This window comes from Oncorhynchus mykiss, chromosome 21 (genome assembly GCF_013265735.2).
Source record: "Oncorhynchus mykiss isolate Arlee chromosome 21, USDA_OmykA_1.1, whole genome shotgun sequence".
Lineage (NCBI taxonomy): Eukaryota > Metazoa > Chordata > Actinopteri > Salmoniformes > Salmonidae > Oncorhynchus > Oncorhynchus mykiss.
In genome coordinates this window covers 24,603,482-24,622,819 of record NC_048585.1, presented here as the reverse complement: position 1 = coordinate 24,622,819, position 19,338 = coordinate 24,603,482, and the positions used below count along the sequence as shown (strand labels likewise).

Here is a 19,338-nt window from a genome sequence, read left to right as displayed (position 1 = left end):
TTGGGAAACATGTATTACCATGGCGTGTGTCTGAAAGACGCAGCAAGCTAAGAATCGTCAGTTATTTATTTTCATTGACCATTATTGGAATAAGGCAAACTGAAGGAACATAAGTCTTTGAGAGTCGTTTCCTTTGTTATTCAAAGTGTTGGTCAGTTTGAGAGTCCACCCAAAACGCTTTCTATTGGATCTCCCCTGGCCTCGCATGACAAGCTGGAATGGGCAGTGCCATGGGCCTGTGAGTAACAGCTGAACACTTGTAAAGAAGACTGGGGTCTGGACTGGCCACGGGGCTTGCACTTTGAAAGCACAATACGTTTTCAAGCCACTCCGGGAGAGGGAGCCAGCAACGACAACACAATCAGTGCAGCCAAGGAGACCGGTTAAAAACTTTCCCCCAAATTCCCGACTCAGAGAGGGGGAGAAAAGAAGGGGAGAAGCGACAAACAAAAGCATTCTTAGCTTTCAGCAAAACAATAACTTTGGGAAAATAATTTACTTCAAATACAAATTCAATGAGATAGGCGTGACGGACCGGCGTCTCCAGCAAGAATCCGCTACTTTTATTCAACATTCTGAATACCTAAAACCACGGATTGAGTGCTGCAGCAACACTGAATGAAACAAAGTTTCGTAAAAAAAAAAAACAGAATGGAAACGAAAATGCGAATCACGTGGGCACTTCTTCCACTTGGTAAGTGTCTATTCTTTGTATTTTATTTATTTTATTTCATTTGATCAAAGTTGGTTTTATTTTTGGGGACCCACAAGACCCCATCACCACCTTTCCTTTATTTGAGCAACTGAAGACATTCAATGAGAGAAGTTAACATAGGAGATCACATTTGGTATCATCATTTATCAATTCATAATAAAAGAAAAACAACTAAATAAAACAATGTTGATAATGAGAGTTGTCTGTGTTTCTCCTCAGCAACAGGTGCGCACATCAATAGCCTACAGTTAATGGTGCACGGAAGTTTGTAGCCTAATCAGTAAATCTGTAAAACAAAATGGAATGGAATTTCCATTAAAAATGAAATCGTTTTCGTTATATTCCGTCTATATGATTGACATATTGTTGCTTGGAAGTAATACAAAAATAAAAAAATGTAATTCCTATTAAACCATTATCTTATTAGCCCTCTATCCCACCAATACTAGTGAGAGTCTATACCAGCTGCGCGCTTTCACAACATGCTGCTCTAATTTCGGTATCGAGGAGTGAGTGGGGGTGGGGGGGGGGGGGGGAGTTGCACTGTAAGTGCGAGGCAGAGACTGGCACCTGAGGGAGTGGCACCGGGGAGTCAGTGCCAGGGCCGCGCAGCTGAAACATCTGCCCCCTCTTCACGCCCGGGTCCTCTCCTCATACTGTGCTCAAGAGCCGGGAGGCCGTGAGGGAGACGACGGGACCGCATAATGAAGTGCCCCCGTGACCTGCTCGAGACGACCCTCATGCCTAATGGTGAGGCAGAGTGTTATTCTTTAATTACGCGCAGGTCGCACCTGCCTCTTTCCACTGTAAATTAATGAAAAGTAGAGGCTTTTGTTTTTTGTCGCCGAGCAAAAACAGACTGGATGTTCACGGTCAGCCCTTTTTCCAAAACTTTTTTAGACCACATAATGAGTTAGGCCTAAAACTAACTTGACAAGCATTATTACCAAGCATTTAGGCACTAATAAAAATAATGTCCTCTTTGGATACAAACCAACCTCCATTACCATTTGATAGAACACAAACCATTCATTTATGATATAATGAAACATGTTCAATCTGCAAACTAACCATAGTGCTATTAAAAGAAAAGGTTGAAAAAAGTTAAAAGAAAAGGTTGAATATACCAGACCATATCCTTCCAGAGCCTACCCCACACACACCACTTCCCAGTCCTTTACATCCTCCATTTGGGCTCATGAAGGTCATGTCATGTGTTTTCCTAAAAGGTAAACCCAGCCAGGATCTTTGTTATGATCGGGACGCGGCTTGGCAGCCACGGCTATCCTCCCTATGCCTAGCTTATGGGAGAGCGCTAGCGGAGAACAATAGATAGGAAAAACCCTTTAACAACATCCCTGTTCCAAAGGAAGGTGTGGCACCATATTCCCATCCTGAGAGGAGTCGGCTGTGAGCTCCCACCGTCTCCTCACACGCACACACAGCCTGGTTCACTCAAATGCAAGGACAGGGAGACGGAGTCCTCACTCCTTCACTCCCCTGGAAATTCACCTAATAAAAGTGTGGGGAAACAGGACAATAAACAGGCTTTGCGTCTGAAATGACACTCCATTACCTCTATAGGCCACTACTTTTTGACCTGAGCCCTATGGACCGTCCATAAGTAGTACATTGTAATGTGGTCAGGGCCCATTACAGCGCTGGTCAAAAGTAATGCATTGTAATGTGGTCAGGGCCCATTACAGCGCTGGTCAAAAGTAATGCATTGTAATGGCCGGTGCCATTTCAGAGGCAGCCAGGGGATTTAGATCCACTATCGACATTCAGGGGATTGGGGTTTTAAACAGCAGCGTTGGGGAACAGTACAGGAGAGGGAGGCTTCCCGTTCCTCTAGGGAGTAAGTGTAGTAAAGCCTTGTGATTCATCACTGTCTGATGTGGATGATAAAGCTCCACCTCTATCTTCACCCCAGAGCTGCCTACACTCCTACATGTCCAGTGGCTGGCACCATGCATCACAGACCTTCACTCAGCTCCCCTCCTCCCTTCTACCGCCTCCCTGCTTCATGTCTCTCATATCACACATACAGGAACACACATGTACAAGGTCTCTCCCTCCCACCTTCACTCTCTCCTCACACTCCTTTCTCTGCCATGGCTGGCAACTCCCTTCTACTTTGCCTCTAAGAAAACAGAGAGCGGATGTTTCTTAATAAGAGCCAAGCAAACAAAACATGTGTGTATGTGTGTGTGTGTGTGTGTGTGTGTGTGTATATGTATGTGTGTGTGTGTGTGTGTGTGTCAAAGAGTTGGCCTTAAGTGAAGTGTCGGTGACCACTATATCACTCCAACCTCCTCCATGATGTCAACTATTCCACACTGTTGTCTACCAACATTCCTTGCCTAATGTATTTACTGACAATAGATTAATAGCATACTACATAGCTTAGTTTAGCTCAAAGCCAGCCAACACACAGGACTAAAGACAATAGATTAATAGCATACTACATAGCTTAGTTTAGCTCAAAGCCAGCCAACACACAGGACTAAAGACAATAGATTAATAGCATACTACATAGCTTAGTATAGCTCAAAGCCAGCCAACACACAGGACTAAAGACAATAGACGGGTCGAAATGAGTTCCTTTGATATTTTAAGTAGTAAAAACCTGTTATATTAAAATAGAACTTCTGGAAGATTTGCATACTTTTTACCCAGTAGTTCTGAAAGTAGCGCACAAGAGCAAAAATGGGTCCCCGAAAATGGTATACTACAGTGCCTTGCGAAAGTATTCGGCCCCCTTGAACTTTGCGACCTTTTGCCACATTTCAGGCTTCAAACATAAAGATATAAAACTGTATTTTTTTGTGAAGAATCAACAACAAGTGGGACACAATCATGAAGTGGAACGACATTTATTGGATATTTCAAACTTTTTTAACAAAAAAAAACTAAAAAATTGGGCGTGCAAAATTATTCAGCCCCCTTAAGTTAATACTTTGTAGCGCCACCTTTTGCTGCGATTACAGCTGTAAGTCGCTTGGGGTATGTCTCTATCAGTTTTTCACATCGAGAGACTGACATTTTTTCCCATTCCTCCTTGCAAAACAGCTCGAGCTCAGTGAGGTTGGATGGAGAGCATTTGTGAACAGCAGTTTTCAGTTCTTTCCACAGATTCTCGATTGGATTCAGGTCTGGACTTTGACTTGGCCATTCTAACACCTGGATATGTTTATTTTTGAACCATTCCATTGTAGATTTTGCTTTATGTTTTGGATCATTGTCTTGTTGGAAGACAAATCTCCGTCCCAGTCTCAGGTCTTTTGCAGACTCCATCAGGTTTTCTTCCAGATTGGTCCTGTATTTGGCTCCATCCATCTTCCCATCAATTTTAACCATCTTCCCTGTCCCTGCTGAAGAAAAGCAGGCCCAAACCATGATGCTGCCACCACCATGTTTGACAGTGGGGATGGTGTGTTCAGCTGTGTTGCTTTTACGCCAAACATAACGTTTTGCATTATTGCCAAAAAGTTCAATTTTGGTTTCATCTGACCAGAGCACCTTCTTCCACATGTTTGGTGTGTCTCCCAGGTGGCTTGTGGCAAACTTTAAACAACACTTTTTATGGATATCTTTAAGAAATGGCTTTCTTCTTGCCACTCTTCCATAAAGGCCAGATTTGTGCAATATACGACTGATTGTTGTCCTATGGAAAGAGTCTCCCACCTCAGCTGTAGATCTCTGCAGTTCATCCAGAGTGATCATGGGCCTCTTGGCTGCATCTCTGATCAGTCTTCTCCTTGTATGAGCTGAAAGTTTAGAGGGACGGCCAGGTCTTGGTAGATTTGCAGTGGTCTGATACTCCTTCCATTTCAATATTATCGCTTGCACAGTGCTCCTTGGGATGTTTAAAGCTTGGGAAATCTTTTTGTATCCAAATCCGGCTTTAAACTTCTTCACAACCGTATCTTGGACCTGCCTGGTGTGTTCCTTGTTCTTCATGATGCTCTCTGCGCTTTTAACGGACCTCTGAGACTATCACAGTGCAGGTGCATTTATACGGAGACTTGATTACACACAGGTGGATTGTATTTATCATCATTAGTCATTTAGGTCAACATTGGATCATTCAGAGATCCTCACTGACTTCTGGAGAGAGTTTGCTGCACTGAAAGTAAAGGGGCTGAATAATTTTGCACGCCCAATTTTTCAGTTTTTGATTTGCTAAAAAAGTTTGAAATATCCAATAAATGTCGTTCCACTTCGTGATTGTGTCCCACTTGTTGTTGATTCTTCACAAAAAAATACAGTTTTATATCTTTATGTTTGAAGCCTGAAATGTGGCAAAAGGTCGCAAAGTTCAAGGGGGCCGAATACTTTCGCAAGGCACTGTACATCATATTATGTGCCTCATTGGATAACGCTGGGCAGACCAGGGCCAGCCTTATTTCACTGTGCAACTTATGGGCTGGCCAATCTTGCAGCACTCAAAATGGTGCCACACAGCTTCCAGAAGCTTTCAAACTAGGGATTTCATGGCTAATTGAGATATAACAGTAATTCTGCTAATAGATTATGCATGCGTGAACTACACATTGGCACATCCAGCCCAAGGCGGGAGGTTTTAAAAAATACTTAGGTAGTCGACAAAGTTCCGGATGTCTCTTTAAAATGTAGTGCCTATTAATATAGACCACATGGAACATTCAATGAATTCGATTTTTATTATGAATAAAGTACCAAAATGTTGCATTTTGACATGTCCCTCAAGATTTTGACCCACTTAACCCCCAACATTTTTCCAAGCTTGGTAACACTTTATTTGAATAGTCCATCTGTAACATTTCAACTATCTACTAACCTTTAACCCTTAATAACCCCTATCCTAACCCTTATTCTAAAGCTAACCCTCACCTTAACAAGCAGTTGCAAACCAACAGATGGTTTGCTGATAGTATGATAGTATTTATTCATGTGATTAGTGAATCATTTTAAGGGGGGGGGGGGGGGGGGGAAACTGTCCCTCATTTCAAGGTCATCCCTGTTACGTGAACTGAACTCTCGTTTTAATACGGTGAAACTATTCCTTTGTGAATCTTTTCTAAATGAACATTTGTAAAATCATAGTGTATTTTCTAGTGGAAAAGCATGTTGAGCATAACATGTCTAGCCTGTTACCCGTAGATAGACAGGATAGAACTGTTTTAACAACACTGGCATTGGGATTTATGGCTGATTTATGACTAAATCGTCAACCCTGTTCATTTATTTGTCACTTAGTAGGCGCTTAATATATATATATATATATATATATATATATATATATATATTTAAATGATTTAATCTCAATTAAAACATTTATTAAATTGCTGTTCATGACGGAATGTTAGATTAGGTGAAATCAAACACTTTTTCATTCACTAAGTTACACTACCAAAAAGGAACTAATTTTGTGGAACGACCCAGACCTCTATAGACTAAAGTCCTGTACAAGTGCTGGACCATATGTGCACACCACAGCTCAACATAGACACAAACTAACCCATCACCCTGGCATCACAGCACTAGAAATGTGTCTATGTTTGGGTGTGTGAACCCACGCCGTGTGGCAACTAATAATCTTCAGAATGTCAGTTATGCTGTGGAGTCACAGACAGTTAAATAAAAGGTTAAACAAAATAAAAAATACAATTTACACCATCAGACAGAGACCAACACCCCTTTTCCACCCTCACTCTCCTCTACCCACCTCCCCTATTCCCCATTCCCGCTTTCTCCCTTCTATTCATACAGTGATTTTACATTCACAGCCCCTCTCCTTAACGGAGGAGCCTATTGGATAAGTACTGTGTAAAGACGGCCTCCCTCCTCTTTTTCTCTTCCCTTCATCTCCCTTCCCTCCCCCAGTTCCAAATCTGAATTACCCCTCTCAATGGGACACCCCAGGAAGGCGGGGGACTACTGGGCTCCTAAAAAGCCTGGGCCGCAGCAGGGGGCCGGGGTTGAGGGAGTAACCCCCTCCTGGCAGAGCCGAACGCGGGGCAAGCCAGGCTTTTGTGTGGGCCGTCACCCACTTAACAGGGTGGCTTTGTGCGTCCGGGGCTGGGGAGGGATAGCTACATTTATTTATTTACTCTCCTGCCACTGGCAGCACATGGTGGATGTTCACGCTCAGACGCACATAAATCTGGCCTTATTATGGGATGGCCTGGCTGGCACACATGCAGGGACAGAGATTAATACACACACAGCTAGACAGGATCACATACCCATGCCAGAACACAAAGTAGACCGGCAGACACACACCCTTAGGACTCAGCATAAAGAAAGGCTCTTTTTATTTTTAAGATGTTAACTGATGGTGCCCAGGCGGGTCGCCATAAGCCTCTGCTCCCCTCCCTCTACCAGTAGTAGTCTGTGTGGGGCCTGGGGCCCAGAGGTTATTTTTACAATATGGCTGTCAGGAAGGCAGGACAATTCAACAAGTCTCCACCCTCCAGGCCGATTGTCATTCTGCTTTAACTGTGTACGGATGGAGGCTCTCACACTAAACAATGATTGTGCTTGACGCCCGCCGGGACCCAACAACAGGACCCCCTGTGGGGAGGGCAGGGGAGAGGGAGACACCCCTCTGACCCCATTACTGACTCGTTAGTCACAGTGGGACAGGCCAAGCCGTAACACTGTCACAGGCATGAGTTAGGAACGCAAACACTGGGGAAGTTGAAGAACTCAACCCTATGGTAAATGGCATTTAGAGGCCTTATCATCATCTTGTTGCATTTCCATCTTGAAGATCTGGGAGTAACTGACTGTATTTTACTGGGTTTCTGTCTGTGTCTCTGTTAGTCTTGAGTCAGAGCAGGGTGTGTGTAGAGTGTTTCATGCTCTCTGTGTTTAAGTCATGCACACATGTGAAGGAAGGTGGTGTGAGTAGGGACACTTCAGGCTGAGGAGGAAGTTTCACACATTTACATTTTAGTCATTTAGCAGACGCTCTTAACCAGAGCGAGTGTTTGCTTTTATTCATACTGGTCCCCCATGGGATTCAAACCCACAACCCTGGTGTTGCAAGCGTCACGCTCTACCAACTGAGCCACACATCCCCATGTGCTACACACACACACATTGAGAGAGCAAAGAAGCCCATAACTTATTGCATAACAGAGTCAACAGGAAGGACCCTGGGGTCGGTTCTCACACCCTCTGACTACCGTCTGGCCCTGAGAGGGTCCGGGACACCGGGTCCCCACCCCGTGGGAGAGAGACAGGCCACTGTAGTAGCAGACCCAACAGGACGTAACCGGACCCAATGACCTAGCGATCCATCTTAATAATAGCCTGGTAGAGGAAGAGGCTAATAAGACCTGGCTGCAGGTCAGTCTGTGTTGGCCCAGTTATGCTGTGTAGTCACAGACAGACATCCAATACTCATGGGGAAAGTAATGTAATCCTACTGTGGTATACATGAACCTGCTCTGGTGTGTTCTATGAGTTACAACAAGGGAGCCTATGGCCGAGGAAAGGGAAGCTATGGAGATGGAACTTTCCATTCCCTCTCCTGCCCCCCCCCCCTCCTTTCTCTGGGAGGGGGGGTCATTTTAAGGAATTCATGTTTTTGAGAGACTATAGGTGCCATCCTGGTGGTGTGTGTGTGTGTGTGTGTGTGTGTGTGAGTGTGTGTGTGTGTGTGTGTGAGTGTGCGTGTGTGCGTGTGTGCGTGTGCGTGTGTGTGTGTGTGTGCGTGTCAGACTCAGGGGTGCTGCTGTCACCTGTTAAGAAACAGACACCTGGGTGACAGATGGGGTCAAAGAGGGTCACTCCAAAATATGACACCACAGCTAGAGGAGGTAGAGGAGGGGAGATAGTGGTGCAGACAGATAGAGACACACGTCTCACAACAACACAGAGTCTCAGAGGCAGAACACTGTGTGGAAATCACAGGAGCAGTTCACCAGTCCCAGGTCAAATACATACTGTACATGGAATATCTGCATGATCAGTACAGATGTTTAGAACAGTCCACTCCCAAGACATTGTATAGTGTATGCCAGAAATGAACTGTATCACTCCTGACTTACACATTTTCAAAAGCTGTCAAAAAATGTAGCAAATAAATACTGTCTGTAAAACACATTTTTTTCATTGTCATTCAGTCCTGCTGGGATACTTCCACCTGTTAGACTACAATGTTGAAGCAGCCTCCTTTCTCGAGCTACCCAGCCTGGTCTCATAGACTAGACGTAACATAGTAAATATAAATCTGGGACACTGAAATTAGTCTGATATGTTACATTTGGTATGGTTACATAAGAGAGAAGGTTACTTATTAAAGCAAAAACGAGCGGAGGGTGGTTGGTCGTTTTAGCATTTTAGCTAATTAGCAAATGTAGCAAACTACTTACTACTTTTTAGCTACTTTGCAACCACTTAGCATGTTCGTTAACCCTGCCCTAACCATTTTATCTAACTTTTATCCTAACATATTGTACGTTCCGCAAATTCGTAACATTTATGATTCATAATTCGTAACATATCAAAATTAATGTGGTGTCTTGTATTTACGTAAAGAATAATACGAAATGCTCTGAGACCAGGTTGAGCCACAAGGGGGCATTACCAATGCTGAAGCAACCTCCTTTCACTAGCTACCAGGGGACATTGCCAATGCTGAAGCAGCCCCCTTTCACTAGCTGCCAGGGGACATTACCAGGAGTGTAAAAAACAGGCTGGGCCCAGGGGGAGGATTCAGAGTTTCCCCCTCCTATAGAGCTGTCCGTGTCTCTGGGTTCTCTCCTCATAGTGACTACTAAGCTGCTTAATGGAGCCTGATAACAATTGGCGTGTCTGCAGTTTAGGATGGCAGCCACAGTTTAGGCTGCCTGTCAAAAGGAAGAGATGGAGACAACAAGGTTTTACCTCTCCCCTCCTCCACCACCCCTCTAAAACAGCCTCTTATCAGACACCGATAAGAGGCTGTTTTAGACATTGTCTCCGTTGCCCCCGACAACCACGATTAATCACCATGACAACCCACCATGTCAGGATTTACATCTTTACATCCTATTTTCAGGTCTCTCATTTACATAAGTATTCATACCCTTTAATCAGTACTTTGTTGAAGCATCTTTGGCAGCGATTACAGCCTCGAGTCTTCTTGGATATGACGCTACAAGCTTGGCACACCTGTATTTGGGGAGTTTCACCCATTCTTCTCTGCAGATCCTCTCAAGCCATGTCAGGTTAGATGAGGAGTGTCACTGCACAGCTATTTTCAGGTCTCTCCGGAGATGTTTGATTGGGTTCAAGTCAGGGCTCTGGCTGGGCCACTCAAGGTCATTCAGGGACTTGTCCCGAAGCCACTCCTGCATTGTGTTGGGTGTGTACTTAGGGTCGTTGTCCTGTTGGAAGGTGAACCTTTGCCCCAGTCTGAGGTCCTGAGCGCTCTGGAGCAGGTTTTCATCAAATATCTCTTTTTATGCTCCGTTCATCTTTCCCTTGATCCTGACTAGTCTCCCAGTCCCTGCCACCGCTAAACATCCACACAGCATGATGCTGCCACCACCATGCTTCACTGTAGGGATGGTGCCAGGTTTCCTCCAGAAGCGACACATGGTTTCATCAGACCAGAGAATCTTGTTTCTCATGACCTGAGAGTCTTTTTGGTGCCTTTTGGCAAACTCCAAGAAGGCTGTCATGTGCATTTTACTGAGGAGTGGCTTCCGTCTGGCCACTCTACCATAAAGGCCTGATTGGTGGAGTGCTGCAGAGATGGTTGTCCTTCTGGAAGGCTTTCCCATCTCCACAGAGGAACTCTAGAGCTCTGTCAGAGTGACCCTTGGGTTCTTGGTCACATCCCTGACCAAGGCCCCTCTCCCCTGATTGCTTAATTCGGCCGGGAGGCCAGCTCTAGTAAGAGTCTTGGTGGTTCCTAACTTCTTCCATTTAAGAATGATGGAGCCCACTGTGTTCTTGGGGAACTTTAATGCTGCAGAAATGTTTTGGTACCCCTCCCCAGATCTGTGCCATGACACAATCCTGTCTCTGAGCTCTACGGACAATTCCTTCGACCTCATGGCTTGGTTTTTGCTCCAACATTCACTGTAAAATGTGGGACCTTACATAGAAAGGTGTGTTCCTTTCCAAATCATGTCCAATCAATTGAATTTACCACAGGTGGACTCCAATCAAGTTGTAGAAACATCTCAAGGATGATCAATGGAAAAAGGATGCACCTGAGCTTAATTTTGATTCTTATAGCAAAGGGTCTGAATACTTAAGTATCTGTTTTTTATTTGTAATAAATTTGCAACAATTTCTATAAACCTGTTTTTGCTTTGTCATTATGGGGTATATTGTGTGTAGATTGATGGAGAAAAAAATATTTAATCCATTTTAGAATAAGGCTATAACATAACAAAATGTGGAAAAGGGGAAGGAGTCTGAATACTTTCCGAATGCACTGTATTTCTATGACAACAGGCGCAACTCAAATATAATCGTTTTTGGGTAAGTTGCCGAAATGCCACATATATCAGTGCAGTAGACATAGCACAAAAAATGTAAAAACACTTTTCTGACAATTAGAGGAGTTTAGAAAAAAGTAACAATGCATATAAACAAAGTATTTTCTTTGAGAGCCGATAAAAACTAGTCTCTAGAGCGAAATGGAGAAAATTAACCGGCAGTTAAGCAAATCGGTCTCATCAGTTGCTCGTTCTATCTATTGTCTATCTAGACATTGACTGTCTCACTCTGTCAACCTAACCATTATGAAACTTCTATTCGGTCAAATAAGCCTCACGTATCACATTACCAATTGCATTTTTGTTGACCAAATTCGACACACTCTCATTGACCTCCATAAAATAATTACTCACGTCGTGGGCTTATTTTCGTGGACAGATTTTGGGTGGAGTAAAACTGCTTCGACCTCTTACTCTCTGATGACACTAAGCATGATGGGTTGTTAATCGCTTAATTAACTCAGGAACCACACCTGTGTGGAAGCACCTGCTTTACATATACTTTCTATCTGTCATTTACTCAGGTGTTTCCTTTATTTTGGCAGTTACCTGTAGATGAAAACACTTGGGTGAACTGTTGGAATCCTAGAAACAGAATGATTTATATTAAAAAGCAAAAAAGTGTCATTGTTGTTGTTTGGAACAATCTGTTGACTGCATTTGACCTAACAGAACAGCATGCAAACTTATAGTGAATCTAAATAGGAGGAGGAGCTGCGCTGCTTGATGGGGCGGGGCTTGTGTGAGTGGGAAGCAGCCACAAGTAAACTATAAAAACAGACACTACACATGGCTGAGCGGTGTTTCAAAAATATTGCATGCGATATGAATCTTCTTGCGACATGAATAATGCACGACAGTATTGCAATTTCGATGTGAATTCGATTAATTATGCAGCCCTATATGAAGTGACAGGGTATGCTGCCTTTGAAATGTATGCTATTTAGTGTGCAGTGTGTTGGTAATGTAATAAAGGGAACACTTAAACAACACAATCTAACTCCAAGTCAATCACACTTCTGTGAAATCAAACTGTCCACTTAGGAAGCAACACTGATTGACAATACATTTCACATGCTGTTGTGCAAATGGAATAGACAACAGGTGAAAATTATAGGCAATTAGCAAGACACCCCCAATAAAGGAGTGGTTCTGCAGGTGGTGACCAAAGACCACTTCTCAGTTCCTATGCTTCCTGGCTGATGTTTTGGTCACTTTTGAATGCTGGCGGTGCTTTCACTCTAGTGGTAGCATGAGACGGAGTCTACAACCCACACAAGTGGCTCAGGTAGTGCAGCTCATCCAGGATGGCACATCAATGCGAGATGTGGCAAGAAGGTTTGCTGTGTCTGTCAGCGTAGTGTCCAGAGCATGGAGGCGCTACCAGGAGACAGGCCAGTACATCAGGAGACGTGGAGGAGGCCGTAGGAGGGCAACAACCCAGCAGCAGGACCGCTACCTCCGCCTTTGTGCAAGGAGGAGCAGGAGGAGCACTGCCAGAGCCCTGCAAAATGACCTCCAGCAGGCCACAAATGTGCATGTGTCTGCTCAAACGGTCAGAAACAGACTCCATGAGGTTGGTATGAGGGCCCAACGTCCACAGGTGGGGGTTTGGGGGGCCGCACAGCCCTCCATGTGCTCGCAAGAGGTAGCCTGACTGCCATTAGGTACCGAGATGAGATCCTCAGACCCCTTGTGAGACCATATGCTAGTGCGGTTGGCCCTGGGTTCCTCCTAATGCAAGACAATGCTAGACCTCATGTGGCTGGAGTGTGTCAGCAGTTCCTGCATGAGGAAGGCATTGATGCTATGGAATGGCCCGCCCGTTCCCCAGACCTGAATCCAATTGAGCACATCTGGGACATCATGTCTCGCTCCATCCACCAATGCCACGTTGCACCACAGACTGTCCAGGAGTTGGCGGATGCTTTAGTCCAGGTCTGGGAGGAGATCCCTCAGGAGACCATCCGCCACCTCATCAGGAGCATGCCCAGGCATTGTAGGGAGGTCATACAGGCACATTTTTGTGTGATTCTGTTGTCAGCACATTCAACTATGTAATGAAAAACATATTTAATAAGAATATTTAATTCATTCAGATCTAGGATGTGTTATTTTAGTGTTCCCTTTATTTTTTTGAGCAGTGTATGAACATGTGAGATAAGAGAGGTATGAGTGTTTTTAGTGTGTGACTGTCCACCCAGGTATGTGTATGACTGAGTATGAGGAAGCAAGTAGTCGTCCTAATGCTATGGTGTTACGTGTGTGTGTAGGTTGAGGATCCTATAGAAGCCGTTGTTCTAAATCCCTAGGGTCCCAGCCTAAGAACGTGGTCCAGGATTGTTTACGGTGCGCTAGGGCAAGCCCATAGGTTGGGTGTGGTACTTCCTAGGTTATTGTGTGGAGCATCCTGTCCTGTTTACTATAAATAGAGAAACAAAGAGAACGACTACTGTACAGCTGTCTGGAGAGAAGGAAATAAACCACAACAGGTTTACACAGAGTTCACCACAGAGGCTCCTCAATATCTCATCGCTGATATTCTCTTGGAAATACAAAATATGTATAAAACTGTATGCAGCCCACATGGACGATGGACCATGTTCTAGAGATGGCTCAATTTAAATGGAAAAAATGCCAAGTAGATTACATTTAGTTAGGCATATGTAATATTTGTTTTAGATGAAACCGTTAATTCTGTTTTATATCTGTTCACTCCAGGTTTTCTACTTCACTGTACTCATGCTGATCCAATACAAACAACCTTTATCTCTTCGGCCCCCAACTCCACACAAAATGGACCCACCCATACAGTTACCTCCTCCAGTCTAATCAATGGGCCCGGGACTACACTAGCCGACCTTACCGTACCAAGTGGGGCGGCGTTGAGCACCTTTACCGCTGGGAGGTCCAGTGGTAATGTGGAGTCCACCACCATGACTACTGCTGGACTGGACTCCACTAGCTCCACCGGAACCCACACCCAGACCCCCACTAGCTCCACTGGAACCGACGCCCAGACCACCACTAGCTTCACAGGAACCGACGCCCAGACCACCACTAGCTCCACCGGAACCGACGCCCAGAACACCACTAGCTCCACCGGAACCGACGCCCAGACCATCACTAGCTCCACCGGAACCGACGCCCAGACCACCACTAGCTCCACCGGAACCCACACTACCGTGCAATTCACTAGCTCCTCAGGAACCCTCTCCCAGACCACCACTAGCTCCACCGGAACCGACGCCCAGAACACCACTAGCTCCACCGGAACCGACGCCCAGACCACCACTAGCTCCACCGGAACCAACGCCCAGAACACCACTAGCTCCACCGGAACCGACGCCCAGACCACCACTAGCTCCTCAGGAACCCACACCCAGACCACCACTAGCTCCTCAGGAACCCACACCCAGACCACCACTAGCTCCGCCGGAACGCCTCACTTCACTGCAGGCGAGTCTCTACCTCCACCACCATTTCACCTCAAAACACCTATCACTCACCCAGCATAGAGTTTGGCTGTAGTCTAAAAGCTGAACAGTTCTTATAACATGCACCTCATACATGTTCATATGCGGTCATGTGTGATTACATGATGGAAGTGAAAGAATATTCCACTGACAAAATTGTCCATTCTCTTATTTATGCTTCTTGAAACAGTCACACCGGTGGGTAGGCGACATACTCCAATCCTTACAACCCCATGGTCAAGGTCGTCCTCTCCATCCCAGCAACCTTCCACATCCAGCCCTGTGGGTTCAGGAAGCAGTTTTGCTATCACCACAACCCGTGCACAGGGAGGAATGGTGTTAACAACCATGGCTGAGACTACAACCACGACGGCCACTACCACAAGTCCTCCCATGAGCTTTATGGTAGGACAGAAAGACTTTTACTTAAAGAGACTTGTCAGGCTGGTTCAAAAAACCACAACACAAATATGACCTTAACTTTGTGATTGTTTCTGCTTTTTACAGTTTGTCATGTCCAAAAGAAATGAAGAGGTAAGGTTTTCTCCTTTCTAGATTTGCTTACGAGTTTAGGCCTGCGTTTACATTCGATGTCAAAAGACAAATGTAATGACAAATCTTCAGCTGCAGTTAGATCCATCTTAGAGCGCACCGTTAGCTGACAATGATGTGCATGCATCAACGGGACAGAAGTCAGTGTGTTGTTGTGGTTCTGGATGGCCAGATGGCTAGCAACAATGACAAGAAGCTGCCATGTGGGGAATCGTAGGTGGTGCGTTTCAGCTCGTTGTATCTTATTGATACCATGTCTTGAAGTATTTTGACTGATATCATTTCTATTCTAATATGGCAAATATTCACTTGCTAGCAAACCAACAACTGTTCATTGTGCAAATATATTTATGTTTTCAATAAACATTTGGAGACAGAGTTGACATGTTGTCAACAATCTAAGCAAACCGTCTGTTTTGACCCATAAACAGTCTATTCTCAACACAGAACACAGAGCGACACTTCTCTGTTTCCAAAGTCAGGACAGGAAGTAGTGCATCATGTCATCAAAAAGGATTCTGCAGGCATTGGGTGGAAAAAAGTCTTAGTGGGAAACCTTCCTGACATTTCGCTAGATTCCATCTTTCCCACACCTCTCTCGCGTTCTCCCTCGCTTTCTGACTATGAACAGCTGCTCTACTTCAGAAAGGCCAAGAATAACTGACACCTCACTGCACGGGAAACGCTGACGTCCCACCTTTGACCTTTCCCTCGACTCACCACAACCAGCATTGTAGTGATGGCTGTAATGATGTCATGGTGAAATTACATCAGCTAGATAGATTGAGATTCACTAAACAAGGCATGTTGATTGTTTTTTTGTCCCGTTCATAAACTATGAAAACATTTGCCGTAATCTACTAGAAAAAGTTTAAAACTAATGAAAAGCTTGATGGAGTCTTACAAACGTGTTTGTTTTCTCTCAGAATCATGAGAAGAAGGACCTGGAGGCGCTGTGTCGACACCTGATGTCTCAAATGCACGACGCTAACTGTACTCTGGCTGCGAGAGAGAACAACGGACAAACCACCGTTGACAGCGTGGTAATTACCGGCAAAGGTATGTAAACTACCCAGTCACCACTATTCATATGCTTCCAAGGCAATTAAATAGATCACACCTAATGTACCCCATTTCCTAATGCTAGTCTTGGTTGTATGAGTTGTGTTTTTGAATACATACTATTTGAGAGGGGTTGAGCCAATTGCTGTCAAGGTCAAGTACCAGAAGTGAACAGTTGTAAATGAAAGTTTCCTCTGATTCTTTTAGTGGACAATGCTGTCGTCCAGCAATACTATGAGGAAATCACCAGAGTAAGTCTAACATTGTCTACATATCTCCCTGAATGTCATCATAAACGGGCTACTGGAGAACTGGAGTAAAGGTTGTATTTGGAGGGAGGCGTGTCAGAGTGGGTCTTTATTTACTTTTTCATCTATTCTGTCAGAAACAAAGTGACAACATGACCCTGATTGCCATTTTGGCGTCCTGCGGAGCTCTGCTGGCCATGATTGTAGGCTTCGCCCTTTACGCCGCATACCACCGCAAGTCCTATCGGAAGAACCACCAAGTAATCCATTAGAAAATCAAACCTGAAAATCAAACTACTCTACAATCAATAATGTCTGTCCGTGATATGTCCACATTCTTCCTAAAATACTTACTAATAATAGTTGATCTATGCTTTCGAAGGGTCCTCACCAAAATCTCCCCTTATCTTCTTTCAACAGCAACACCTGACAGAGGAGATGCAGACGGTGGAGAACGGTTACCACGACAACCCCACGTTGGAGGTGATGGAGGTGCAGCAGGAGATGCAGGAGAAGAAGGTGGCCCTGAATGGAGAGTTCAACGACAGCTGGATTGTCCCCATCGACAACCTGCTCAAAGAAGACATGCCAGATGAGGAGGACACTCACCTGTAGAGGGGGACCGGAACAGACAGGGGTGCTACTATATTCCCTCGACCAACTGACTCTCCCTTCCCTGCACCGTTACAAGGGCCCTGTTTAGTAGAGGGTTCTAGCTCCAAACGTTGCAGGTAGAAATGTATTCTATATAGAATATATACAACCTTAAATAATGGGATTTGAGAAATCGCACAATTGTGACAGTTCTATGCAATGCATTTCTATCCGCAACACTTTTAATGTTCCTCCCCATTGAACCAGACCCAAGGCAACAACACACAGACACCACCTGACAAATCTGGAGAAAATAACACCCAGAGGATGAAACTGGAAACCCATCCGGCCTAAACGGGTGTCTGAGTCCCATCGCTGTGGCCATGGAAAAGTAACAGGCCATTTGGAGAATACTACACCAATCAACATTGTGCCTAGTTTTAGGAGATATTCAATAAATATTTGGGAAATGTAACTCTCAAACATACACAATCCCATTTTAAGTGCCATTGAGTGTTTAAGATACTTGATGTACCGCTACATAGTTATTGATTTAATTGGGAAAACCAAACACTCAAACCACCAATATTTCAGGGTGGAGTGTATGAACTAAAATCTGCATGTTCTTTATGCTGTAATCAATGTAATCCACAAAAGTGCATTGAATTGTACACTTGAGCACCTGTACATAGTATTTTCTTATATTTTCAGAGAAAATGGAAGCTGAAACTTTGTAATACTGTAACACTACTTGCCTTTATGGTTAAATCTCAATAGTATTGATTTAAAGAAAATGACCTCAGGATAAAGTGAAATAATCATCCTGGTGAATGAATTAAACTACTAGTGAATCTCAGCTCTGACGACCTGGCAGTGGCTGCTGTATAGAAGCCATATACTGGTGAAACAACGGGGTCCCTGGAGACACTGCTGGGACAGGAGCTTCTACAGATATCAAGGGGAAAAACACTGTAAATAGTCATTTGAAAGTTCTACAGAACTTTACCTAGGGCCGGTTTCCTGGACATAGATAAAGCCTTGGACTTTAGAGCCTTTTCAACTAGGCTTTTTAGTCTAGGACTGGGGTTACTCTATCAGGGAGGCTGGACCCTAAAGATAGTTGAAGTCGGAAGTTTACATACACTTAGGTTGGAGTCATTAAAACTCATTTTTCAACCACTTCACAAATGTCTTGTTAACAAACTATAGTTTTGGTAAGTCGGTTAGGACATCTACTTTGTGGTCCGATCTCAATCCCATATAAAACTGGGGCAGAACTGAAAAAGCATGTGCGAGCAAGGTCTACATCCTGACACAGTTACACCCGCTCTGTCAGGAGGGATGGGCCAAAATTCACCCAACTTATTGTGGGAAGCTTGTGGAAGGCTACCCGAAATGTTTGAACCAAGTTAAACAATTTAAAGGCAATGCTACCAAATACTAATTGAGTGTATGTAAACTTCTGACCCACTGGGAATGTGATGAAAGAAATAAAAGCTGAAATAAATCATTCTCTACTATTATTGACATTTCACATTCTTAAAATAAAGTGGTGATCCTAACTGAGCTAAGGCAGGGTATTTTTTACTAGGATTAAATGTCAGGAATTGTGGAAAACTGAGTTTAAATGTATTTGGCTAAGGTGTATGTAAACTTCTGACTTCAACTGTACATATGTTATTGTTTGCTGATGTTAACGTTGTGTGGTAATTTGTTAAACACCAGGGATGACTTGTTACATAGGCCTCTGCACATTTTCATTTTTGTTTGTTACCATTTTTTGTCAAATCAACTGAATAGAAATGTATTTAAATATCCAATGTGATTCTGGCAAAACATATTCAAATTCATGTAGAATTCACATGGACACAATAATTCCCAATTATATTTAAGCTGTAAAATCAACCAACACCAAAACAAACCACCACTTATTCTACACATTCCTATGTACTGTTTGTCATTAGTTATTGTGTACAGTCACTCACTTGTATTAGATTTATTTTTCACCAAAGTATTTAGCAGTTATTGTATATATTTATGGTTTGTTTGCTGATGAAGCCAAACAACAGGGGGTCTGACACACTGGAAGCTGTGCCTCGTCTATCATGACCAGGGCAGCCATGTTTTCTTATACCAATAAAGATTTGCCAATAAAAACACACTTATTTCAAACATGTGTTGTATTTTTTGTAACTTTTCACCAA

At 44.0% G+C, this 19,338-nt stretch overlaps 1 protein-coding gene across 1 annotated transcript; it reads left to right on the top strand.

Moving 5' to 3' along the window:
- Positions 1-224: 224 nt before the first annotated feature.
- Positions 225-17,928, top strand: LOC110500110 (podocalyxin). Its single transcript, XM_036957393.1, has 8 exons — positions 225-694; positions 13,924-14,661; positions 14,869-15,083; positions 15,186-15,212; positions 16,157-16,289; positions 16,500-16,543; positions 16,678-16,800; positions 16,961-17,928. Exons 1-8 carry the CDS (start codon positions 619-621, stop codon positions 17,153-17,155), a joined length of 1,551 nt encoding a protein of 516 aa, XP_036813288.1. The 5' UTR covers positions 225-618; the 3' UTR covers positions 17,156-17,928.
- The last annotated feature ends 1,410 nt before the right edge of the window (positions 17,929-19,338 follow it).

Bases quoted from the DNA above. Each gene is read 5' to 3' on its own strand.
- LOC110500110 (XM_036957393.1), top strand. From the start codon at position 619: ATGAAACAAAGTTTCGTAAAAAAAAAAAACAGAATGGAAACGAAAATG. The intron at 15,213-16,156 runs GTAAGGTTTTCT...GTTTTCTCTCAG, and splicing joins TGTCCAAAAGAAATGAAGAG to AATCATGAGAAGAAGGACCT. The intron at 16,290-16,499 runs GTATGTAAACTA...TGATTCTTTTAG, and splicing joins CGTGGTAATTACCGGCAAAG to TGGACAATGCTGTCGTCCAG.